This window comes from Dunckerocampus dactyliophorus, chromosome 17, assembly GCF_027744805.1.
Source record: "Dunckerocampus dactyliophorus isolate RoL2022-P2 chromosome 17, RoL_Ddac_1.1, whole genome shotgun sequence".
NCBI lineage: Eukaryota > Metazoa > Chordata > Actinopteri > Syngnathiformes > Syngnathidae > Dunckerocampus > Dunckerocampus dactyliophorus.
The window spans coordinates 10,752,438-10,779,792 of NC_072835.1; the positions used below are offsets into that span (position 1 = coordinate 10,752,438).

The 27,355-nt window shown below is 39.9% G+C and overlaps 1 protein-coding gene across 1 annotated transcript in view; it reads left to right on the plus strand.

The window, feature by feature from the left end:
• Positions 1–27,064, plus strand: part of onecut2 (one cut homeobox 2) — a 31,428-nt gene extending 4,364 nt beyond the window's left edge. Inside the window, exon 2 of the mRNA XM_054757595.1 lies at positions 26,763–27,064. Within this exon, the coding sequence (XP_054613570.1) occupies positions 26,763–27,052 (290 nt within the window). The 3' untranslated portion in view covers positions 27,053–27,064. The remainder of the gene's footprint in view (positions 1–26,762) is intronic.
• The last annotated feature ends 291 nt before the right edge of the window (positions 27,065–27,355 follow it).

Sequence of the window (27,355 nt, forward strand, 5' to 3'; positions counted from 1 at the left end):
GATATGTATGGCCTGTTCCACTACGTCCACTGGGTTTGCAGTCAGCACTCTCTTCTGCCAAACTTTCTCTATTCTATTTCTCTCAAAGCAAGTGTAAGTGAATAATATTTGACTGAAAGAGGCAGTGGTACCTGAGGTCACCTGGAGGTACATGTTCTTGTTAAGCACTCTACCGGGTGCAGTTTCAAACTAATCTTTGTACTCTCAGTGACTATTGTCAATGTCCTGGAACATCTAAGATGTCATCTTTTGCTGACTTAGACACCTCAGCATCGCTTTGACTGGGACTTCATTTCCTTCCTTTTCATTTTATTTGAATTGATATCCAACACTAGAGGCATTACATATAAGTAGGGCTCAACTGATATAACTGCTGGGGGGCCTACTCCGATTCCGCCATTAGGGAATACAGAATTACGATAAGTTATATGTAGGCTGATGACATTTTTAGATTTTTCAATTAAAAAGATATAATACCGGCTTTTGATAGCTTTCTTGTCACAAAGATATAGATTGAAGGGAGAACATTTGACTATTTTCAAATATTTTTCCTATCAGAAATTGTATGTAACAGCGTGTGAACAATTTCAACATAAAATAAATGAAAAAAAAGGTGATGTGCAAAAGGGCAGTAAAGCTGGGAAATAAAATAATCATGGAAAGTCTATATGCATGTACTTTCACATGCACCCTCAGTTCTTTTTATTATTCAATCTAATGGAGGTTGACTATCATGCAAAAAATACAACATTTTTAGTAAACATTTGTTCCCTAATGGCTTGAATCGACTACATTTCCCATGATCCGTCACATATGGACGTAGGAAGTTATCAATGTCCGCACATGTTTACAGAAGAGATCGTGTTTAATCTGAGAACTGTGATTTAAAAGAAACAAGTGTAGAATTACTACACCGTACACGCTGCTAGGTTGTGAGCGGCACCATTACGTTAATGTGTGTAGGATTAACAGTGGCTAGCTCATTCACCCCTAGGAATTGATGAGTCGATACCGCAAAATATAAAAGAATTTGATCCATAATCCATTGAATTAGACACTAAAACCCAAAGTTTCTTAGTGCTGTGAAAATCAGATTTTCTACCAGTGCATTCGTGATCACAGCAATCAACAGTCGTTATTTAGTTACCGCTAGCTTTGCTGTTTTAAGAGTCAGACTCACACAGTTAGCAGATACAAACAGATTTCCACACACTTTGTAGAGTTGACGACCAAGAAAAAACCCAATTTATTGGCAGCAGTGAAATAGTCAATGCTTACCGTTGTACTGAGTGACAGGTATACAGTGGAACCTTGGTTAGCGTCATTAATTCATTCCAGAAGGTCTGACTCTAACCAAAACGGGCATTAACCAAATACATTTTTTCCATAAGAAACAATGTAAATCCAATTAGTCCATTCCAGAAAGCTAAAAATGTTACCACGACACATGTTTTTGTAGTTTCACAATTATAGTTTGACATGCAAAAAACAATTTGAAATGCGTATAACACATATAAACAATGAATGAAAAGGATAAACGAACATTTAAGGTTACTTTTACCTTCATTGAAGACGTGATTCTTGACTTGACTGAAAACAGGAAAGTGGTGGTGGTTGATCTTGCAGCTAAATCATGTCTTTGGCAACAGTCACATCTACAACGAAGGAAAAAGTGACCTAATGTTCATTTATCCCTTTCATTGGTCAATTATATGCATTTAAACTTGTCATTCCTCTCACCTGTGTCACTTGCTGACTCAGACCTTTGGGAAATTACTTTTGCATGGCTTTGACTGGAAGGTCTGTATCGAAGCTTACCAAAAACAACATCGAACAAGCAGAAGAACCCATCAAGAAACTTAATAAAGTAACCATTGGCTAGAAATTCTATTGTTTGGTTTACTTTAGGGGTATATCCCCTCAAACACAGAGATTTTCAAAGTCACACATTTACCCCACCAGTGTTAAACAAAAAATCTTTATCCACAAGAGTGTAGTGTAAAAAAAAAAAAGCTCAGTCCACATAAAAACACATTAACAGGCTGCCATGCGCATTTTGACCAGTCAGAAGCCTGAAAAAGCTACCACAACTGGCACGGTCACATAATAACGTGTCTGGACATCAACACAGTGCTATATTAGATGTATAACGATGTGTACGTTGTCTTTAAGATCAGCACACACTACCATGGAGCCAAGGAAACATCGTGAACGTTAGTCGCCAGTGCATCTCCCGCTCCACGAAATGTCAATAATAAAAGTCAATAATTACATGTTCTGTTGTTAAATAAGGTTTAAAAACATGAGATCATGTTTGTGTGCACGTTCCATCCACACACTGAAGCCAGAGTTTTTTAAAAATCTCCACTCTGGACTGAGTTTTCCAAAAGCTCCGTTTCTGAGGACAAAGACCTACATTTGCATATGAATTTGTGTTTGAGAAATATCTGTATTCATGTGGACATGGCCTAAGGCTGTTGCAAAATGATTGTCAGATCCACACCATATCAAGCCCCACCCAGACGTTTTTAGGGCTCTCATTGTGAATTTATTTTCCAGAAAAATGTTCCTCAAGGAGATTCTTGGGTTAGTTCCTACGGTAGGAAAATGCTTAAAGGTGCAGCTTTGAAACATCTCCGAAGCTTTATCTCTTTTCGGGGGGGGCGGGAGGTATTATGTGATTGTCGGGGGAATTGAACACAAGAGCAGAGGCAGCAGCAGCCTGATGAATTATTGATGGGAATCTCGGCGTGACCCTCCTCGGTCCGCTCACTTCACTTCTTCTTCACCTCACAGCCGGGTTAACCAGGCAAAATGGAGGGAGGGAACAAGATGGGGGGAGGAAGCGTGGAGCTCATTGTTTGGTTGGAGGATGCTGCCTGGTTGCCTGACTTCAAGTGAATTATGGATGAAAAGAAAGCGATCCTCAAATCAGTTTTAGAATAGGAGAGCTCGTATTTCCACTCAAACAATTCCATCAATACAACAAGGGGTCAAACATTTTGTGACGTTTTGGAAACAAATTAACGACAACGCCGGGGGAGGACGTATGAGAGAGTATGGATTGGCTACATGAATGACGAAGCACTAATATGCTACACAAACAATGCATAGGATCAACCTTGAGATGTTTTCCCTCCATGGAATGGAATTTGAACTGTTATGTCACTGGAGACACTGAGATTAGAGAGTCCACTCGGGGTCAAATAGCACTGAACATCCAAATGACTGAACTCTAATATTTTCCATTTTATGCATCCTGCTGCGAGCAGATGCAGTGCATTATTAATGAGCTGGACTCTGGCTTTATGGCACACCGATTACCAGCAGTTACTCTGCCTGTGTTTTTGTTGTGTATGTGTTTGGTCTTCCAGTTCAAGACTCAAGACTGTGGGAAAACAGATTGCATCTGTTTTCAGCTTTTCTTCTCTGGACACCAGATCCATAGTCATAGCTTTTAAGCTGCTGGGAGGAGATGTAAGAGACTTTAATGTGACAGTTTGGGATGATTTGACAAAGTCTCTTTTTGATTATGAAGCAGAAATTGTTGCATTTTAAACCCGTAAACCTGCGGGGGGAAAAGCACACAGGCATGTGTCCGCACACAATGCAGCATCAGGATTCAGGGAGATGAAATGTTAATTTATTACATGTGCAAATGCATCTGCTATCATCATACAGCGTCATCTTCCAGTTAACAGTGCGCCAGGCTGTCATGTCACCTTACTCCTTGTAGTCTCTCAAGAGTATTCCACATCATTAATTGAGGTGCATGCGGTAAACAATGCCGTATAGAGTGATCAAAGACATACAGTCGTCTCTCATTTATAGCGGTTAATTGGTTCCAGACCCGACCACGGTAAATGAATTTCTGCAATATTCAATGTCAGTTTTTGTAGTTAGAGCATAGAAACCCTGTTTATGACTTTCTAAATGCAGTTATTAACATTATTAGAGCCCTGTAGACACACCTATAGTCACCTTTACACTCCTATTATTCATTGCTTACAACACATTACTTATGCTGCAAGCAAGCGAGGTAGTGTGCTAACCAGGTAGTCTCAAATTTATGGGAGAATTTATGGGAACGGGAGAACGTTTTATCACTTTATGCTGTCGGACATGCTATGGCTGACTTCAGGACTTCATGCGATAGTTTAGATTTTTTGACATGAAGTTGTATGACATCCCCATCAGCAGTGGACCATTTGGTCCCGCGAGTCCAGTTCTGGTCGGATTTCCGTGACGAGGAACGTAGTTCTGCTAGGTTGCTGGGTCATTTAAGTAAAGAGTTTGGCTTCTCAAAACAATATGCGTTCAAAAGAGTAATGCATTTGCATCACACAAATGCCTCCTCAAAAAAAATCTGAGAAAATTGGAGGAATAGGAGATTTTTATGGGTGTGTCAATTAGCCACGATTAATTCCTGAAAAAAACGTATAATTGCACCAGTAACTGGCAGCACAGCCAACCTAAGCACCCATGTGAAACAGTGTGAATACCTGTTTGCTACCAATACGAGCTCCGGCTGTGTCTCCAGCATGAAAAATGGATCTCAACTTTTTTCTCACACATCACAAGAGAGCAGCTTGTTATTAGGCAATAACAAACGTATTGCTTGTTTCATTTGCGAAATCATCCAGCCATAGAGTGTTCCAGTGGGGTCCTGGTGGGATGTCTCTTCAACTTCTCGATGTTTAAATCATATCACGTCTTAATGAGAGTGAACTGTGTGGCATCAAGAGTAGCTTTGGATGTATCTTAAATGTATTGTCATTGGCTTCAGGCATGGAAGTGCACATTGCAGGACCCATTTGACTTACAGTACGTTTCAGATATCAATACGTGTAATTTAGCGTACATTTTAATTTAATACTGTCCTTGTCCAGCTTTAGCAGCTGCGAGATGGCGCTCTCGGCTCCTGACAACTATGTGTTGATGAAGAATTCAAAGGATTCTGTGATATGGAATGAGATCAGGAGCTTGGTGAAGTTGCTTGCCGGTTATGGCTTGTTGTGTTAATTTAGACTATTCTGCCTCCCAGGTATGTTTTTCCGGTTTTCCTTCATGTCTTTTGTACTTTTTTGCCAGTCTTAAATTGTATTCATTGTGATCTTAAATGTCTTAAATTCTCTGTTAACAAGCTGGACACCTATTGTTCTGTGTGTTGAATAACTTTATAACGGATTAAATGTCAGTCCTTGGTCTTGAATTTTGTTAAATAAATTTATAAATAAATGGGACTTATAGTCCACTGAGACTTATATGTGTTTTTTTCCTCTTCATCACGCATTTGTTGACTGAAGCAACTTACAGTTGCCGGGATGGTTGCGGGTTCAGTGCATTGCTCAGGAGCAGCTCAGCAGTTCTCAGGAATTAATTTGGTTCCTACCAGTGCTTACATTTTTGGTTCACAAGCCAAACCAGAGATGTTTGGAAAGTGTGACATTTAACAGGTGATACTCAAAGCAACTCTCCATTGGACCAAGCTCTTCCAAAGTCAAAGCAGCAAGCTGTGAGCCAACCAGTATGCAGGATAGTGATAGTGGAGTCTGTCCTGAAGGTTAGTGACTTTAGAAAACTAGAGCCAATCAAACTGTGCAAAGCTGCAGGAGAGATCAAGTTCCAACATAGAGTGGGAGACATGTCAGCCTGCATCAGTAAGTGGTTATATGTTTTCCATCTCTTGAGGGAAGGGAAACAGAATTAGAATATTTCCAGTTGATGTGGCCATAGTTAGAAAAAAAAGGCGTAAACACAAGCATGAAAACAATGCAGCAGCTCATCGATATCTTCAATGTGAAAACATCGACCCTGCTTGTTCACACTCTTTACAATCTTCACGGTGGCTTCCAATAAGAATATCAGCGGCGTTGTGCAGTGATTTTCTTATTTAGGCTGTCTGCAACAATTAGGGTGCCCTGGAGGTGCTGAAGTGGTACAAGTGTTGCCGGGCACAACAGAGGAGCCTGAGTTCAGAGAAGAAAATGGCCCTGTCACTGCTTTATTAAGGCGGTCAAATCAAACGTGACATCTGTACTCTGAGCTCATCGAGGCAGACTGGTCGGAGAATAGACACAAACATCTGCAGGAAGGAAGAAGGAAGCAGTATGAACATGACTCTTAGCCCACAGTTTTAAATCAGATCTGACTATAGTCAGCACAGACAGATGTGTGTATTATATGTTCATGAAATGTGATGTGGCTGTTTCAAATAAACGAAATGAAATATGAAATAAACACAGCAGCAATGCACATCATGTCACAGATTTATTTCAGCACAGAGACGCGACTACTTGTACTGTGTGCTGTGTGCAAGAAAACAAGTGTGTTAAAATTTAAAAAAATAGGGCCGTCAAATGATTACAATTTTTAATCATACTCAAATGAATTAATCGTGATGAGTCACCATTTGCAACTATGTCTAAAGTGTGCCTATTTTTACTGTATTTTATGAACAGAAAGACAAATGACAGCACCCAACTATATATATTTGTGTGTATTAATAGCTCCAAATGAACTGAAAAGTTCAATCAACCATGTAAAAGATAACACGTGTGAACATCTATTTGCCAAACACTAGTCTCTTTAATCCTAGCAGAACATTTGACTCACACTTTAACCGTGTTATTGTGAGCAGTGAGGGGTTGTGCTCAAAGATACTATGAAGTTTAAAGTGAATTTACGTATTCAGTGTATTTTATGAGATTTCCAACCACCCAAGTGCAGCAAATTGTACTTAAAAGTTTAAAAGTTTGTTTTTCTCTGTCCTTCAGTTTATTTAGACCACACATACATGCGTAATAAAGATGTTGCGATGTTCGGAATGTCTGTGAACGCACCTCTCGCAATTGTCGGAGGATGAACGGGGGGACGTGTTTGTGAGTTGGCAATACGGTGTTGGAATTGCACTGCAGTCAAGCGATTTCATGTCTAAAGGTCATGGGGGTACATTTTAAACCCCTCTTGCTGAAAATGTTGTCGTGGTTATGGTCCTGTCTGTAGCTTATACAGTATATACAATAAAAGGAGTGTTAAGACCCATATCTTAATCAACATCCAGCATTAATCAGTAAAAGTTAGACTAGCTAGACTTAGGGTGTTAGTAACGCCATACTCTAACAAGTGCAGCTTTGCAGCCACAGTCTCATCCATGGGTCGTAGCTGTCTCTCATTTGTTACACTGACACTAATGTTACTAATAACTAGGGCTGTCAATTGATTAAAATATTTTAATTGTGATTAATCAGGTACTGTCCACAGTTAACTCACAATTAATCACAATTAACCGCAGATAGAAAGAAGTTTTTATCTATAAAAGCCGTACCTATCAACACACCTATCAACAAGAGGCTGGGTATCAACATTAGACTGGATAATATGCTTGCTTTATGCCATTTTTTAATGCAAATTTTGTACGTTAAACATTCTGTTTTTTTAAACAACTCAACACAAAATGGACATCAATGCATAAAAAACAAACAACAAGTAGACATTAGTGAGTTAACTGGCCATCATGCAAATATTCTCTTCAAGCAAATAATCTCACTATATATAATGGTGACTAACGTGACAAGTAAAGGTTTGAAAAAACACACAACAACTAAGTGACATGAAAATAGGGTGAAAAATAAATATTGACAACTTCCAAAAAAATAAGTGCTCAAGAACAGTCAGTAGTTTACTAGGACTAGGACTAGGACTGCGCCCATATACTGTAGCGCAGTCAGGCTCATAGTTCACTCTTTTACAGAGACATATACACAAACAAATACTCTTTTGCACACACTTTATCCTTTTACACACACTTTTCTTAGTCTGGTGCCTCAACGAACTCCGTGACAATTCAACTTACAGCGACAATACATACAAGTAACTTTGGTCTTGTCGAGAGAGCCGTCTGCCAGGGCTTTAAAGTTACTCAAAATACCATTTTCTTTGTCCATTTCTTCTCAATATTTGTTTTGTTTTGTTTGTTTTGTACTATGGCGTCAATGTCAGGACGAGGGGTGTCTGATAATATCGGTCTATCTATGCTATGTGCCAATTTTGGTATAAAATGTGATATTGGTATCAGTTTTTCTGGCAATAATGATATCGGTGCGTGAGTGATAATGTTGTGCTTCACACAGCAAGAACCTTGCAAGCTCAGTATGTCCGCCGTTTGCTCTTTCTCATCCTTTCTCGTTCTTATAGCTTTCCAAATTGTATTGTCACTAGGGATGTCCCGATCCGCATTTCTTGGCTTCCGATCCAATCCGATTTTTTTAAAAGTCTTTGTTGATGTTAATAAATGTTTAAAATAAATATGGCATATTGTCCTTTATGTCAAGATGTGACCTGACAGTAGTTTAAAGGAAGAGCTGCTGTATCGGTATCAGTAATCAAGTGTTGTATCAGATATCGGTAAGAAAACCATTATTGAGCATCTCTAGTCAAGACCCAATTAAGCTGGTGGATACATTTGTTGACAATTGGTTCCCTATTTATTTAAATTCCTGTACGAAACAGATGATAACTCCCCAAAACCATTTTTTTTATTTTTTTGCTTTATTTTTCCCTTTTCCTGCAATTGCCTCTAAATTTGTCTTCTTATTCTCTCTGCTTCCCTCAGGTTCATTAGTATTGGGGTTGCAGTGTGGCTGAAATAACTCTGTCTGCAGGTGTAATGAATAAAGACAGGCGGCACGGAGCCGTCAGCCCGTAGACAGGCTTTATGGTGAAAGACAAACAGCAGGTAGAGAAACAAAAGGACAAATAAAACACATTGCCTTTTGGGGTTCGACCTTGTGTTGCACAAAATGATGAACTAATAGATTACGTTCTAATGAGATTCAAATAGAAATAACACAACAGCGTTCACTGCCGCTTGACAGGACGGTAGCAAACCTTGAAGTGATGCTAAAAATCAGCATAATGTGAAATACAGCATTCTTATTTCAGTGTTATTGTCGGTTTTGTTGTCAGCTGATAACACTTTCTATGTAGATGAGCTGATGTGCATCTGTCGTGGATCAATGCTGAGCTGATGGCCAGATAGTATGACCAAACAGCAACATGCTGTCTCGTCTCTGCTTTATTTAGATTTTTTTTGTATGTATGTTCGAGTCGGTAGGTAGGTAATGTGTGTATGTTTGATTGTGAAGCGGCAGTTTGGGTTTAGCCGGTGCATGGGGATGGATGTATGTGGATCGATGGCTGTAATCCAGAGCAGATTAAAAGAGCATTAATACTGGCAATGATAACATAAACGGTGCGGACCTAGATCTCCATTGATCTGCAGGAACCTGATCTAGACTGGTTCCTGGAAGGGAATGGAAGAGTGGCGGTGAGCAGGGGAGGAGAGGGGGAGCGCTGACCGTATTAAGCAGAGAGGGGATGCTTTTTAAACAGATGGCCATTATGGTAATACTAATATAGACGTGTGTTATGTACTGTAAGGATACATATCTAAAAAAAAACAGACTTTCTTGTATTTTTGCAGCTTTTGCAGCGTGGGCACTGGGGTTATTATTCTGAAGAATGTGTTTCTTTAGCTGACCCTATGTCTGCTTGTGCGGAAAAGTCAAAAGCAAACTTGAATGTCAACTGAGACGATGAAAAACATTAAAAGGAGCTGTATTTTGATTATTAGACAGAGTGGAATCCTCTTCTATTTGATTCGGCCACATAACGGGATTCAGCGAGCTGATATTTTGTGATATTGGATAAGGTCTTAGATGAGATGAATAGCCAGCCTATGATGAAGGCAGGTTTACCGGGATGGAATAGTTAGATATGTGTTTTTCCACTTTCCTTCCATTCATCCATCCTTCCATTTGTAATCCACAAGCATCCATTCACTAACCATATCCAAGTCATACCTATCACTATCCATACCCAAATGTCCATTCATTACCCATAACTAACTAACATACAGTACACTATCTCCACTTAACAGTACAGCATCCCCATTACGCCTGTTTGCTCTATTTTTCCATTTGTTTTTGTTTTTTCAATATTTCATTTCTACAGTGTGCTGCGGGCCCATAAAAAACAAGTTGTGAGTTAGTGATGTGCGATACCACTGATTTCGCTTCTGATCCGATGCTGTATAATAATAATAATAGGCTGGTATCGACGATACCAATACAATACTGATACTTTCTGCAAATTTACCTGATGTGTCTGGTAAATATTAAAAGTGGTGTATTTCATATCATGTTATAAATAATACAGGACATTTAATAAATATATTAATTAAATAAATTATGAATGTACATAAATAAAAAATGCAATAATACATTTAAGTTATTTATTTATTTATTTTTAACCATGACCTATAACACGGCCGCACGGTTAGCATGTTGGCCACACAGTGAGGAGATCAGGAAGACCGGGGTTCGAATCTTCGCTTGGGCATCTCTGTGTGGAGTTTGCATGTTCTCCGGGTTATCGCCGGGCACTAAGGCATCCTCCTCCCACAGCATGTTAGGTTAATTGGCAACTCTAAATTGTCCATTGGTATGAATGTGAGTGTAGTCCAGGTGTTACCCCACCTCTCGCCCAAAGTCAGCTGGGATAGGCTCCAGCATACCAACTCAAATATCCTGCTAATGTAAGGTGGCGTACTTTACCTGACGTTAACGCTAGCTGTAGCCAGGAAGTTGATCAGACCCCGTGTTAAGTGTTACTCCATTAATTTGTTAGTTAGTAGTTTGTTTGAGTCAGTAACATGGTTAAGTTACAATTTGTCTAAGACACTCTGAAACACATAAACAACAGGATATGTGTCATTGTTTTTTCATGAGGTTTTCAAAAATAGAATAGACCTCATCATAAGTTCATAGTAAAGTAATTCATAAAATGTTTATAAAATTTAAAAACAATCATGAAGACATTCAGACATTACATCCAAGAGCTTTGGTTAGCGCCCTCATTTTAACCATGCAAACTTTTATGACCCTAACTTTGAAAAGAATAGGAATCGAGAATCATTAGGAACCAGAATCGAAACAAGGAATCTGAATCAAAACCGGAACTGCTCAAAGTCAAATACACCCATAGTATTTCAGCATCCATTCATTTACTATCATACCCATAGGATTTCTCCTACTTTTCAGCGATCCATCCATCCATTCGCTATCAATAATCATCTGTACCAAGAAAGACATTCAGTCACTATGCATAACCATTCATCGATCCATCTTTACATTCACTATCCACATCCATTGACTTTTGACAAGCCAGCCATTGTGCAACCACTGCACCCCACACTGTTGAAATCCCACTTGAAATCATAAGCACTAAATTGGGTTACAATGCCAGTAAATGTAGAACAAGTACTGCAATTTTCTATCATTTTCTAATGCTGAGATTGGGATTGCTTTGCATCTGAAAGACCACAACAAACCTGGTCAACTTGAATGACTGAGCACTGATCGAAATAGAGACCAGCACAGCCGTAAGCCATTTATAGCTGCCCAACCTCCTCTTGATCAATCGTCGATAACAATACAAGCTATTGATTCCAGAATATTATCTTTCTCCCTGTGTTTGCTTTCCGCCTGCTCTCTTACACGGCGATGGCTTCAGGATGCCAAAAAACATATCTGATAAGAACGAGTACAGAGAAGCCAGTTAACTCATCATCTATTAGTCTTTGTGTGTGTATGTCCACACAGAGGTTCCCTTTGACTTATCCTGACTGTCAACATCCAGTGAGTCAAGGTTAGTGAATGTTTTCCGTGAAGCCTTTCTGTCTATGCGGGGACAGTCGTTTGTAAATGTCAACTTTTAGCAATTTTAAGTCCGTTTACACATTCGGGTGTCACAGTCACAACATGTCTTGAACAGGTTGAGCCGCCCAGTTTTCCAACGATATGCAACGATATGAAGTGTACTTGGATTTTTAATGTTTTATTTTTTTTATTCTGGCAACATCGTTCAACTGCTTTTGCCTTGTTTTTCAATTAAATAGTATCTGTAAAGGCTTTTCAAAACGTTTCAAATATAACAAGTCAAACTGTTACGTTGTCCTGTTTCTTACATGTCCTGCGTTTGTTTGCACAAACTGTCCTCAGGATGGGTGACGCTGACAAATACTCCAGTACTCCTTTCCTGGCAATGCGTACATATGCCATGATGGAATATGTTTGACCTTTGGATGACAAATGGGGAAAAATGGCAAATAAGGTCTGATGCAACACTGAACTGATGCATACCTAACCAGGGAAGTCGTGCAATAGCTTGGATCTGTGATGTATATACAGTATGTGATATACATATGATAAATTACTTGCTCAAATGAACAACATATACCTCCCTTTTTCTAACATTTTGTCATTCTTGTTAAAGTAAACACGGCATGAGCAGACACTACTATTCCCTTGTTATGGCCCTTCGCAGATTCGACGTCTAAAAGTTGAGGTTTAGCAATTTGCTGGTCTAAACCAACTTCTTAAAACTTTTAGGAGTGACACGGTGTACTGTACAGTCGGTCAATTTCTACCCCTTAAAGTGCAGTACACACAAATGTAACTCAGTATTAGTCTAGTGAAAACATTGTACCCTAAAGGTATCTGTACATATGTCAAAGTAAGAATTATGTTCGTTTTGAAGAAAAATATATGCAATGAATACATTTAAAACGTATATATAGGTGCGCCCAAAATACTTAAACCCCCATTGAAAATTATATTTATTTACAAAGCTCATACATTTACAGTAGTTTGGAATTAACCCATTTTAGACCAGATTTGCCTCAAACAGGTTTCCATCTAAATTCAGCCTTGTTGGTGTAACTAATGCAGGTTGGTGCATAGGTGTGTAAATACTATGTCTATGGTACCTACTATCACTAATTTGCATCATAGCTACATTTACATGTGTTGCGTGTGCTATATTCAAATTGACAATCTCCACTTAATGTTAGGATGTCTGATAATATCTGCCGACATATTATACTCATCTCTAGGGTTGGGCGATATGGACCTGAGCATGTATCACAGTATTTTTGGGATGTATCACGATATGAAGATATAACCTATGGCACTGTGTAGAGTGTCCAAAGCAAGCCGGTCTATTCCAGTTGTTCAGGGCAGCTGCTTGCACAGCATTAGATCCACTGTCAGTAGTTACACACACTTGTTTCTTCTCATCTGAGTCCCATTCCTGGAGAAGCCCCTTCAACACACTTGCAATGTTTTCACCTGTGTTCCTCTGGAAAAAAAAACTTGTCTCAAGACAGGACGACTTCAAAGTCCCGTCGCTGGGTATGTAGTGGGCCGTGAGGCTAACATATGGTTCAGTCGCTCCGCCGCTCCACATGTCTGTACTACACCTGCTCTATTGAAACCAAACCACTTCCATGTCACAGAGGTACCTCCCCGTTTAGCAACAATTTCTTCGTCTATAGTCTCCGCTTCTCCTCCGTCTTCAGCCATGCTGATTTTCTTTCTTTTGGTTGTTTTGCTGTTTGCTCTGCTTTCTCCGCCACCGCTGGACCAAGCTGGTGGTCGACGTGAGGCGCCAATGCGTCAATACAATGCGCCGCGGCGCGCTTTTTTCTGTTTGAAATGATCATTTCTACCGGTATAAGTCATTTTCTTATCATTGGAAGAAGTTATACCGGTATATAAAAATTATTACCCAACCTTACTCATCTCTATACTTTTTTGTAAATTCAAGCTTGGCCTTCCTATTTTTCTTGCTGAGTGGCTTGCATCTTCTGGTGTAGCAATTTTCATGAAGTCTTCTATGTAGTAGAGAGTGATACCTTCACTCCTGCCCTCTGCAGGTTGTTGCCAATGTCACTAGCTGTTTTAGGGTCTTTCTTTACAACTTTCACAATGTTTCTGTCATCACTTGCTGATGTTTTCGTTTGACGTCTGTTGGTTGTACTTAGTATGACCGATGTTTGTACAATGGTTATGATGGATTTTCCATCTGCTCTCAGATTCAAAATTGCTTGGCTTTCACCCATAGGTGGCTCTCTGGTATTCATGTTTTTTCACCTCTAAATGCAATCTGCACAGACAAAAGCTATCCTACCCAGTCTCAAACTGAGAGAAGACATTCATTGCTATTTACTGATTGAAAGAGCAACACAAAAGGACACACCTGGGCAACAAAACACACCTGTCCACCACATGCTCTGATACTTCTACTCATAAAAAATGGGTGGGTTCAAACAAAATGTACTATCTTCAAAGTTGTTGTTCCATAACATTAATACCTAACCCTTATTCTGTATTATTTTCCATTCTATTCATTGGCTTTAGTAATAAATGTGTTCAGTTGGACACCCTGTATAAGTTACAATGGGGTTTGGATCATATTGAGTGCAACTGTATTACAGCAAGAACATTATTGTGTGTGACGCACAGCACAACATTACATCACGCAACGTTATACTGATGCAATTTGTTCACGTAAAAATACACATTGTCTGATATTATCTAGCATAGTAAGGTCTTTGCTGACATTTTTATGTTTGATGTATTTCTACTGGCAACTGCACATCTACCTATGGAACACAGAGAGTAATTTATAAATGGAATGGAAGTTTTAAATTCCAGTGTTGCAACATTCACATTAAAAACTGACAATGATGAGATGAGAAAATGGACTATAATAGAGGAAGAGTGACTGAGTGAGGTGAATGATGTCAGCCATTTCCTCATCATCTCAGTGACATCACATCAGAGCCCGTGATTGGTCGGCCTGTTTCTTCTGGTAAACAGTGGGCGATGCATTCCAGTATCACCTTTTGCACTAATACCGTTGATGACGCTTTTTTGCACTTTTGTGTTTTGCAATCCATTTCGCCTTAAAGTAAAACTGCACTTTTTGGGGAATTTTGCCCATCATTTACAATCGTTATGTGAGACATGAACACATGACTTTCTCTTTTCTGTGCGTTCTAAAGATATAAAAACAGATTAAAAAAAGAGGGAGCTCATTACTGCACGAAATTGGACACACGTATTCCGCCTAGAAACACCTCCAACGTTTTATCATTTCCTATCCATGCTGTAACCATGCAAGAACAGGTACATTCATGATAACATGTAATACTTACAGTATTTTGCCATATTCAGGTCGTTTTAAGTATTCGCGGAACTTCCTTTCTGGGCGCATTGATTTCTCCTAGCAACATAAAAATGAACACCTACACACCTAGCATTCAATTTAAAATCCAAACTCAAAAACAAACACACAGCAGCAGTAGCAGCAGCTCCAATATGTAGCGTTACCTTTCCTTAGTGGCACATTGTGGTCACATTACGTCAATGGAGATTTGAATGGCGCTTTTTGGAGTTTTGTTCAGAAGGCTTTATAGGCGGAATAGTTGTGTCCCATTACGTGCGTTCTTAGCTGTCTCTTTTTAGCTGTTTTTATATCTTTAGAGCACGCAGAAAAGAGAAAGAGAAGTGTGGTCATTTTTTCACATGAGGATTCTGGATGATGGGCAAAATTCCTCAAAAAAGTGCACTCCTTTAAAACAAGCTCCATAACATAATTATGCGTTGTGTGCACACAAATCCAGAAATACTGCAGAGCACATTTACACCCTTAATTGTATGCTTATATTGATCTCCAATCAGTTACATTAATGATGAAGTGCTTCAGCCGCTAAGTGTATTGAATAGCGCTGATGTAATTCCATATTTTTCTTTACATTAAAAACGTCTTTAAGCCACGGGTGATTAAACTTTTAGTGCTCCTGTGAGTATTTCCAGCAGCAGGACAGTGTGTGTGGCATTGATCTCAAACTAGTTTCCGTGTGTGTTCACGTTAACAAAGGAGGATAACCAGCTTGACTTAATTCATGGTCGTATTGCGAAGGCACCTTTCCACCAGGCAGTACAGCTCAGTTTGGTTTATTACGGCACAGCTGGTAAGCATAAGCCTGATGTGATTTGTGTTTCCACCTTGGGACATGTCAGCAGGATAATGATAGCTGCATAATAGCGTGACATCATAGCGGTGGAAAAAAGTAGAACCCAGTAATAAATTCAACCAAGAAGAGGAACACGACACAGTAGATAACAATAGAGGACATCCGACCTTTTGTCTTATGTATTTTCAGCATGTTCGTTGCACGACAAGCTTTGTTACAACATGCATTTTGTTTTCTTCTCATTCCCATTCCAGTTGTCACATTGAAGTGAAGATCTGTTGGTCAATTCATGTGCAAGGTCACCCCAATCATCAGTTATTTACAGTTACTTTTGCAAGCCTTTATTACTTTTTCTTTTAAAAACTGTAACAAACTGACCCAAACATTCTAAATCCAATCCCTTTACAGTTGATGGCAGTTTCGGTGTTTTCCTTTCCCAGCGAGACAGAGAAACAGAGACTGAGAGAGCGTCTTTAGTCTTATGTTCCATTTCCGGTTGGCAAAATGGAAAGAGGAAAGGATCACGGTGCATTAAGCACAACCACACACACAAGCGTACACAGAGGCGTATTGTGTAGTGCTGATTGCTAAGTGCTAAAATATTGCATGCCTTAATATACTACTGTACAGTAAGTGTGTTTATGTTTAGAAAATATAGATAGAATCAGTTTAAATGCTGCGATAGTGTGCATTGTGTGTTTGATACGTTGCTATACTCCATCTAGTGTCAAGTGTCCAATCTGCAGTATGGTAATCTGATTATAATATTGAGCAATTCATTTCAGTAACATGACATCAGGTTCAGTCACATATGCCAACAACTGATATCAGCACTCATCAGCGGATGACGATCTCTCAATGGGGGTACTCATATTTTAGTTTTTTATTATTATTATATTTAAAAAATAATATTATCATATATTTGGCCTTAAAATGTTTTTGCATACCACATCTGCCTCTGGCATTGCCTGGTGGACAACAAACCGGTATCGTGTTTCCCACGTTTCTTACGTGTCCACCACGAGAAGCGTGCTGTTTCATGTCACACAGTACGCCATGGGCTACAGAAAAAATGCACCGCCTCACACCCTGAAGTGGACATTGTTTGGGCTTGTTTAGCATCAGCTGATAGGGTCCCATTGTAGTTGGGAGGGCAAAGTGGGGAGCGGTGAGTAGCGGAGAAGAGATGTGAAAAAGGAGACGCATGTGGGAGTTGTCGGTCCAATGAATGGGAAATTTACCAATTTATTTCAAGTTTAGCCTACCACATCTACGCAGCCAATCGCAAGTGCAGCCACAGCTAACGTTAGCAGCGAAGACATTAACAATTCAGTGAGCCGTGCCAAAGCTCTTCGGCAAACTAAACTCGAAGAGAACACTCTACGTATGAGCGAGTCTACGACTGACAGGCTGACGAATGTTCTTGCCAAGTGGACTGCGGTGAACTGCAGGCCGATAAACATGGTGGAAGACGAGGGGTTAACAGAGGTATTGCAAACTGCATCCAATGACCCATCATACAAGCCACTGTGTAAGACTACAGGGACGACCGAAATCAGCAAGATGTGCCACAGCGGAAAGAAAACACAGTTTTGATTCTGGTGGAGGATTCTCCCAACTTTGTTGCTATAGCCGGAGATCACTGAACCTCAGCTGCTTCAGTGTTCAATACTTGTATTGCTTTTTTTCAACAATTTGTTTTAGTGAATTTTGGAAAGATTATGTCAAAAACAACAAAAACTTCAAACCCAAAGCTTCTCTTAATACAACATTTCCATGGCATGTTCTTAGTGCACATACAATTCAAATCACATCTACAAAGCTACATACATGTGTAAAGGAAAATCAAGGTAAGTATAGCTCCACAGATCAGAGCATAGACAAACAATTTCTACATGGAGCTACACGGTTATATATCATCTTCATTTTCGGGATTCATATTCACAGTCTTGACATATGCAACAAATGGTGTCCAAATTCCTTCAAAAACTTAACCTGTTTTATTCTTCAATATGTACGTTATCCTTTCAAGCGGAGATTTGGCAACATCCGTCTTAACCAATGTGATTTATGGGGCCTTTGACTTCTTTTCCACCAAAGTGCTACACATTTTTTTGCAGTAAGTAAGCTGAGATCTATAAATGTTATTTGCGCTTTAGAGAAGTTGCGTTTTCCTGTGTCCCACATACCCAACAGAAAAGGTGCAGGGTTCATCATAAGAAAAGTGTTCTTACTGTTTTTTGATGTGTTAACTTCAGCGCTTTATACAGACCTGATGTTTCATTTTATTTCTATTTTCAAATTATTTGGAGATAGACAAAAGAACACAGCAATATTCCCCCCTGGTGTTCTAAATTAAATCTTCGAAATTAAATACATTAAAGTACAGTGGAATGTAAATGGCTGCAAATGCTCAAGTCTGTTAAAAAAAGACTTTATAGAGCCATTTTTTTGTTACATATCAATATTTTGATCCTCTACAAAAATGTATTTTAAAGAAAATACCTCAAGGTGAGGGGTTTTCGCAACCATTTTTAAGGTGAGATTAAAAAATAAATAAATTAGATCAATTAATTACAGATCATAAGTAATTAATCTGTCCATTATTTTAATCTCTTGACAGCGCTGATCAAAATGTGTCACCCCGCATCTTGCCAAAAGATAGCTGGCATAGGCTCAGTCCTGTTTGAAAAAGTGACACAAAAAAATGAAAAATGCACACAAAGTTAGCAATTGATCTTGCGTGACAATTAGCATCATGTTTTTCCCAAAACTGTGTGAACTTATACACGACCTTAGTGTTTGACTCCATTGTATAAAACAAAGACATTTCTAGACTGCAGCAATGGGATTTCCTTGAAGGCATGTGAAATGGAATTAAATGACAATTAACTATTTTGATTATTTGGAAAAACAGTGTAGATATCATGAAAGAATTATTCTCTGCTGGCCTCCTGTGTTGAAGTGTTTTGACATGCCAAAACGTGGCGCCACACTCCAGCACTGAAATGTATGTTGAAGGGCGACTTTACTACTTACCCTGCACTTATATGCCCTCAGTGTAATGGATACCAGGCCTAAGTGGTAATGGTGCAATAAAAAAATGATACAGAGTGCAAGAGGAGGGGAGCCATGGTGAAAGGAAAAAAGAGGGATGAAGCAAGTCAGAAAAATAGGAGGGGCCGAAAGATGAGCAAGAGGCAGGGGAGACTGATGCAAACAGCCTTGGAGAGGTAAAAAGATAGAGGAGGAGAATGAGGATGGGCGAAAAACAATGGAGCAGAGAGATAATGGAGACAAAAGAGTGATGATGAAAGCAAAAAATGAAGGAGGGACAAAAGATGATAGATGGGGCAGAGAAAAGCAAAAGACAAGCTTTGAAAGAGCAAAAAAAATGAGGGACAAAGAAAGAGTAAAAGATAGTGGATGGAGTTGAAGGATTGGTGATGGACATCAAAAGACAAAAAATACATTATAAAATATGGCTGGCAGTTTAAATTCACATTTGATTCATACTACCTTTACAAAGATAATAATGGTCAGTCTTGATTGATACTGTGAGGAGATATTGGGAGGTTTGTCTAATGCAGTGGTTGCCAACCCGTCGATCGTGAGCTACTAGTCGATCTTTGGGACTTTGCCAGTCGATCGCGAGAACATTTCGAAAAAATGTATTATCATATCCGTGCCCTCACCTCCAGGAGAGCGACCAACAGGCACGCATTTTGTCCACCAAACACGCCCTTACGCCTCGACACTCTCCAGGCAGCAACCCGCGAGCCCCAGCAAGGATTCCCCAAAACCCGGCCGGAAGTACACTAGTACACCGACTCGCCTCCTGCACCGACTTGCCCCCCGCGGGCTACCAAAAAGGTCGAGCGAGAGAGGGAGGGAGTGACAGCGCTGCAGCTATGTGCTTGCGCACACAACAGTAATTATTGCACGTTAATAGGGCTCAAAGTCTGCCTTTTCTACCTCAAAGTTAGGACACAAATATAACTCCATAGACAGGCACCTCCAAAAAAATCTTTGAGCCACGACGACGCCGCTCGTGAAGCTGACTATTGTAGCACATTGACCAGCCCCTCTCTCTACAATCTGCATCGCTCGTCCACTACACTGTGCAACAAGCCAAATAGTTGGGGTTTGCTCACCCCAACCCAGACCAAGGGCCACAAAAGTAGGGGTGCCCAAAGTGCGGCTCAGGGGCCATCTGTGGCCCATCGCTCATTTGTCATTGCATCACTGCATAAACGAAGGAAAATTAAAAATACAGCAAAAATAATAAAAATACAGCAAAAGGATCAATTAGAAAAAGCTGAAATGTTGAAACCAACAACTAATAATAATTATATACACTCCTGATCAAAATCTTAAGACCAGTTGAAAAATTGCACATTTGGATGTTAATGAGGTTTTAAGTAGAGTTACAATAAGCAAAAGCAAGAAGGGGGAGTGAGACAAAAAACATTTTGAAAAAGGAATTTATTGAAAACAAACTGAAATAGGCTGTTTATCATCTGATCAAAAGTTTAAGACCACAGGCTATAAAAGCCCAAATCTGCTCAAAATTGTCATTTTCTGTCAGGCATTCACACTGTCATGCCCTCCTGATGGCTAAAGCTAAGAAGCTTTCTCTTTTTGAACGTGGTCGGATTGTCGAGCTGCATAAGCAAGGCCTCTCACAGCGTGCCATTGTTGCTGAGGTTGGGTGCAGTAAATCAGTCATTCTACATTTTTTTAAAGATCCTGAGCATTAGGGACCAAAAAAGTCAAGTGGTAGACTCAAAAAAATCACACCTGCGCTGAGCCGGAGGATCCGATTGGCTGTCCGTCAAGACACAGGGCGGTCTTCGGCCCACATTAGGGCCCTTACTGGTGTCGACTGCAGCACAATAACCATCAGACGGCATCTGGGGGAAAAGGGTTTAAAAAACAAAAAAGGAATTCGAAGACCTCGTCTCCTTCAATGCCACAAAATTGCCCGTTTAGACTTTGCCAGGGAGCATCAAACATGGGACATTGAAAGGTGGAAAAAAGGTTTATTCTCTGACGAGAAAAAATGTAACCTTGACGGTCCAGATGGCTTCCAACGTTACATGACAACGTGGCATGACAAGGAGATCCCACCTGAGATGTTTTCTACCCGGCACAGTGGAGGGGGGGGTCCATCATGATCTGGGGTGCTTTTTCATTCAGTGGAAGACTGGAGCTTGGCTAGAGAGAGATTGTGCAGGTTCACGGCCGAGACCAGGGATCTTGGTGTCAAAAAGGTTGGTGACCACTGGTCTAATGTTTTGCATCTCTCATTAATTAACACAGAAATATTTAAAACAAGATACCAAAATATGTTCCTGACTCCCAGCAATAGAATTTTCTCACAGCCTTATTTCAAATCCAAAACACTCTCCAAAAATAAAACCTGTTCTGCAGTGGAAAGGATACCCTAAGCTTTCCAGTGGTGTGTAGTTTGTTGGGGTATATCCAATGAAATAGAAGATCTGTCTTCCCAAAACGTCTGCCACACTGGCCAGCAGGTCTTTTTCTCGTTATTCACTTTCGGCATCTAGCTAAAAGACTTGTTAAAAATGTGTAAAATGAATTGATGTGTTTGTTGTATGTAGCTCTCGAGACCAATCACATGACAGATGAGTGCATGGAGAAAAAGCTTTAGGTTGGAATAATGCCTCTCATCTGAGAGATTTGAAGGTGTATTTTTAGTGTTAATTTCCAATATTCTATTGCAAAAGTATTTCGTTTTGCTTTTTGAAACACAATACCTAATGTACAAGTGTCAGATGATCAAATTTTAAAAATGTCCAAGCCACAAAAACATTTTACTGTATTCCACTCAAATATTTTAACATTGAATTGAATTAATATTATTTTAGCAATTCACTGAATTGTTTATGAGATGCATCAGCATAAGATATCTATTTTTGTGTTTAAGAAAGCAAAATTGCATAGAAGCAGTCATACCTTCAAATAGTTGAAGTCAGTGTTCCAATCAAACAGATTAGAATGGAACAGAATAGAATGATTTTACTGTCATTGCATCAATAATAATACTTGCGGCGATACCTGCACAATCAAAGGAGATTGGAGATTGAATATAATAGTTGTATCTCCAACTCTTTTATCCTTTATACCTGTGTGGACCTCTACACCAATGTGTGGAAATGTACTACAGCCATTTTCAAGGTTTTTTTGGGGGGCCCTTACGGATATATGCACACTTTTTTGTGAGACATCAACTATATGTGCCTGCGTGCCCGAGTCAGGAGCACCTCCGATTCCCTTTGTGCTTAGAAAAAGATTACCAGGACGCCGATGAGGATGCCAGTTAAGACAGGAGGAGAAAGCACAAGACCTCCATTCCTTCTGCTGTTATGGGAATCGTGAAGTCTTTAGCAAATAAAATGGACAACCTAAGAGCACTGACGAGGACTCTTTGGGAGTACAGTGAGTGCGGCATCTTGTGTCTGACATGGCTACACAAGGACTTCACCTCCGTCAATGCGTCTATACACCGCTTCAAGTTGGTGTGGACAGAAGAAGTTGAGTGCACCAGCTGGGACGTGCTAATTAATCCACATTGGAACCGTATTGATGATCTCACGGACCGTATCACCAGATACATTAACTTCTGTGAAGACATCACCAGGACTGTGCACAGTTTCCTTAACAACAAACCCTTGATCACCAGTGACCTAAAGGAGCCACTCACCTTCAGATTAGGTGACACGGCGGAGTTGAAGAGGATACAACAGCAAATGAAGGTGAGGCTGAGAGAGGGCAAGGACTCTTATCATCGAAAGCAGAATGGCATCAAAGAGATGTGGATGGAGCGTGTTTCCCGACCATAAACCTTGACCATATCTTGCTTGCTGACACCCTCATCTTGAATACTGTCTGGAATGAGGTACTAATTTGGTCCGGAGGAAGAGTCCGAGGAGACAGTCGAATGCAAGACAATGGATGACACAGAAATAAAATCATATGGCACCTTCCGGAGGCTAATGATGGACAGGTTATGCGAATCCCAGAAGGAGGAAACAATACAAATGTTACAACAGCGGAAGGGCTTGCAGACACGCAGAAAGAGGGTCTACAACAAAGAAAAGAGATGGCAGACATTCAGATAGAGAGTATGGAGCAAGTAAGAATGATAATAAATGAGATTCGAAGAGATTTCAGATCAGCTCAATAATGAGATACATGAATTATGGAAGGAGATCTCATCAGAGCGTGATTAAAGTCTAGAATGGATGAGATGGAGCAAAGCACATGCATGAATGATGTGACACAAAGGTACTGACACAGTTCTTATGCCAGGGTAGTCCAGAGCAGAAGGGAACCAGATTTAATGGATGTTGCTTCAACAGATTAACAGGTGGCCAACTTTCTTAAATCTACAGACATGGAAAAAAATGTTAGCTAGGTCAATACAGTCATTCCTGTGAATGGAAGAGATAATAATACCACACTTGTCATCATAATAAAGTTCACCCACAAGAAATACAGCATACAAATAGTGTTTTTAAAATATGCTGTGGGAGACCGGGACAACAAGCAGGCGGCATGCACAGTATGTGTCTTCAGGCAGCTTGTTTCAAAATTGTTCTTGGCAAACACAGAACTTTTCAAAGCCGAATTCAAAGCATAAAGGAACAAAAAGTTATGTTTTTACAAAATCTTGATTCACTAATTTGTACAAATGTTCTTAAAATTTCCTACAAAGGTCTGAGGGAGGCAGACTATCCAAGTGAGCCGCCATATTTTCAGCTGATCCCATCTGAACTTAGAGACGCATTTAGCAACACTCCGATTCACGCCACAGAGCTGATGAAAGACAGAGCAACCCTGCCTTATTGATCCCATCGATCCCAGCCTCACCTTTAAAGAAAATACCCCTCCCCTTTACTCTCCCCAACCTCTTTATTCTTAACCCTCCCCCTTGTTCTCAGACAGGTAAATTCCTTTTGAATAATATAACTGCACATTTGATCCTCGCTGTAACCCCGATCAGCGGGTGAAAAAAAAAGCGTGATTGAATCACTCAAGCGTGCTCAGTCTTCAGTGACGGCAGCGGTTGTGTTTGTGTGTGTAGCTGAGTGATTGTGATGCCACTCTTTTTACACTTAGATGTGTCTGCATTTGTTTGGGGAAAACTGCTGCTGAGCTGCTATTTTTACTGAGATAAAGTACGCAGGAAATAGACAGATATATTTGAATGTTGTTCACAGGACAACCTTTGGTCTTCGCTCAGCTATGTCATTGACTCACATATCGTTTTTGTTTGTCTGTAACGTCATTCCGTTGTGTACCTCTTCATGGAAAAGTGCTGACTTAAATAGTCACAATTTAGGTCAGAATTGCAATGCTAAATAAAATTGTAAAAATATTGTAACATTTCTAATGTTTTGATGACAAATTCTGACCTAGGTGTAAATAAAATTATTATTTTTTTTTTAACAGGGACTATGTCAATCATTACAAATAATACATACACTACATAATTAAGTCCCGCTCTGCGTATTATCGCATCTTTAGTAGTAGTGCAGTTGTGTTTAGTACAGTTGTGGCGCTATCATTATTATCAGATACCTTTTTGGTTGCTTTCAAACACACATGCACACGTGCGCACACAGCACACACACAAAACAAATAGTCCCAACAGGCACAACACACAGAGTCACCAAAGAGAGCTTTCTAGTGCCACACTTCAGTAAGAATATGTCACTACAACCTAAAGGGAGGTAGTTGTTTGTGCTAAACGAAACAGTTCTCCCATGAATTTTTACTATTATTCATCCATACAACCAGGAGATTTTTGTACTGTGAAAAAAACAAATTCATCAGTAACGTGTTAAAAAAAATGTTAACAGAGAAACGGGGAGAGATGGAATAGAAAAGGGCCTTATCAATAGCAAGTTTAGCTATTTACTATTCACTGTATTTACTGTCACACCAGCATTTGTCATACATGCTATACACTACTCTATTACTACAGTTTTTAACATTCTGGAAAACATTTTCTATTCTTTTGGATCATTTAATACAATAAATCAACAACAATTTGTTTAAAGCAAGGGTAATGTGAAAAATATTCCTTTAAGTAAATGGAACATCTTAAAAACCCATTGGATTAAACATTCTGTAGTTAACCACGATATGTTCCAAAACTATACTCCTGGGTGAAGAGTGTGACAAAAAGCTGAAAAGAGGCAAGAGGAAGGATGTCGCAGGGAGTGCTTCCTCTTACATACGAGTTTTGCTACTGAATTGAGCCCCGAACATCATTTGTATTGATTGGGAGGCTTGTGACTTGTGCATACTTAATTCAAAGAGCTAATCAAATCAAATCCCTCTCCACCGACTCCTCCTGAACTGGCTAAGATACAACTGCAGACACCTTATAGAGAAAGGTGTTATTGTATTTGTTGTTTAGGGCTTATATACAGGCTAATATAGTCGTTTACTTCTTGTGACTATACATACTGTAAATCACTAAAACCTAGGGTATAGGGTACCGAGCGGGGCGGGACCTGCAAATTGAACAGAACTGTAATATGATGTATCTACATAACATGAATGTAAATAACATTATAGCTGAGTAATACATTCACTAATAGGAAATAAAATTGTCATAATTATTAGAGCAAAACCCTGCAGCCGTACAGAACACAGGGAATGTGCAAAAAATTGCAAAACTTTTGCAGTATTTTAAGTATATACATTCTGCACATTTTGAGTAGAAATTGATCATTTTTACACAATTGTGGCAGTGTTAGATTACCTTTACGACAGTGTTTTCTAGTTAATCCTACATGAAAGAGTCCTGTATTAATCGAGCAAAATGAAGGTAGTATAACGACCTGCTTGTGTTGTAATGTTGATGTTCACAATTCCAGGGCTTGTGTATGCACTCCGCTTGCCATGATAGGTGGATAATGAGGAAGTGTGGAGAGCAGTGATATGTTGGTCCGGAACGAATCGGCTTTGAGAACCGGCTCTTTGAAGTGAACAACAGGAGCCGGTTAGCTTCGTTGGGAGCCATTTGGGAGCCGATTTTTTTTTTCCTCGTCTTTTTTTTTCCGTTAAAGGTGAATGTCATTGGTCAAGATGTTTGGCGGCGTCTCTGTGTCCGCACTGAGCCGGGGGAGGGGCCTGGTTAAACACGCTGTGGTGCTCTCTGAGCTGATTCAGTCGTGAGAAATTTGCATGAAGAGATTTGACCTATTATGACCTAAGATGGGTCTTTGTTTTTGTATTTTATATTATAACATTATATTATAATATATTTTTGTAGCTGTTCGTTGAGGTTTAAATAAATCCATTTAAATAACAAACATTTGAGATCATGTATTTTTTACATTGGTAATTCATTTTACACAAAACACATAATTTGGTAATAATTTAATACAACAATAAAATCTGAGGAGCCACTTAGGAGCCAAATGACCAGCTCTTCTTTTTTTGCATCTGGACTACATGACTTAAATGTAATGAGATCAAGTACAAGACTCAAACAAGTATTGTTTATTAACAGTGATGTATTAACATGTATCGTAGTCCTCTTTGGGTTTTTTTGTCTTTCCGTTTGTGAGAGTCTCACCAAGTATAAAGCATAAATATGTGATTACAAGAGAGCTGATACTTCTTTCATCGCAAAGTTTTGCGTAGTAGTTTGAGGTATCTGAACTGTGATGTTTAAGTAGTAGTTGCATCTCACAGAATACATCTGCGACACCCGAGGGCAATGCGATTTCTAAATGAATGCTGGGAAGCAAAATATTACATTACTGCTGTTGTTTGTCCAAAAATAGTATAAGCAATACTAACCAAATTTATTGTCTCCTCTTCCCATGGTCCACAGCGTGCAAACGGAAGGAGCAGGACACAGCGAAGGAGCGGAACAACACACCAAAGAAATCTCGGTTGGTCTTCACCGACCTGCAGCGGCGCACCCTGCTGGCCATCTTCAAGGAAAACAAGAGGCCTTCCAAGGAGATGCAGCTCACCATCTCACAGCAGTTGGGCCTCGAACTCACCACCGTCAGCAACTTCTTCATGAATGCTCGCCGCCGGAGCCTGGACAAATGGACAGACGACGGAGCCAGTCCCGGCGCCCAATCTTCAGCGTCCAGCACTTGTACCAAAGCGTGATGATAGATGGAGGGGAGGGTGAGATGACAGGGGGCGGGAGGGGGGGGGGGGGGGGGGGGGGGGGGGGGTTAGGGTAGGGGCGACGGAGATTGGGGGATTGAGGGCAAGGGTCAAGGTTTAGCCTGATCCAAGCGTAGAAGGAAACCAAACTTTTTACATTTTTTTGTTTTGTTTTGTTTGTGTTTGTCAAAGATGACAAACTGAGAGAGGGGCTGCTCACTGTGACGACTTATTTGTAGCCAAACCGCCTTTTTCAAACTCATCATGACTCCATTTAGAAGCTGAAGGGTAAGCTCTTCCTTA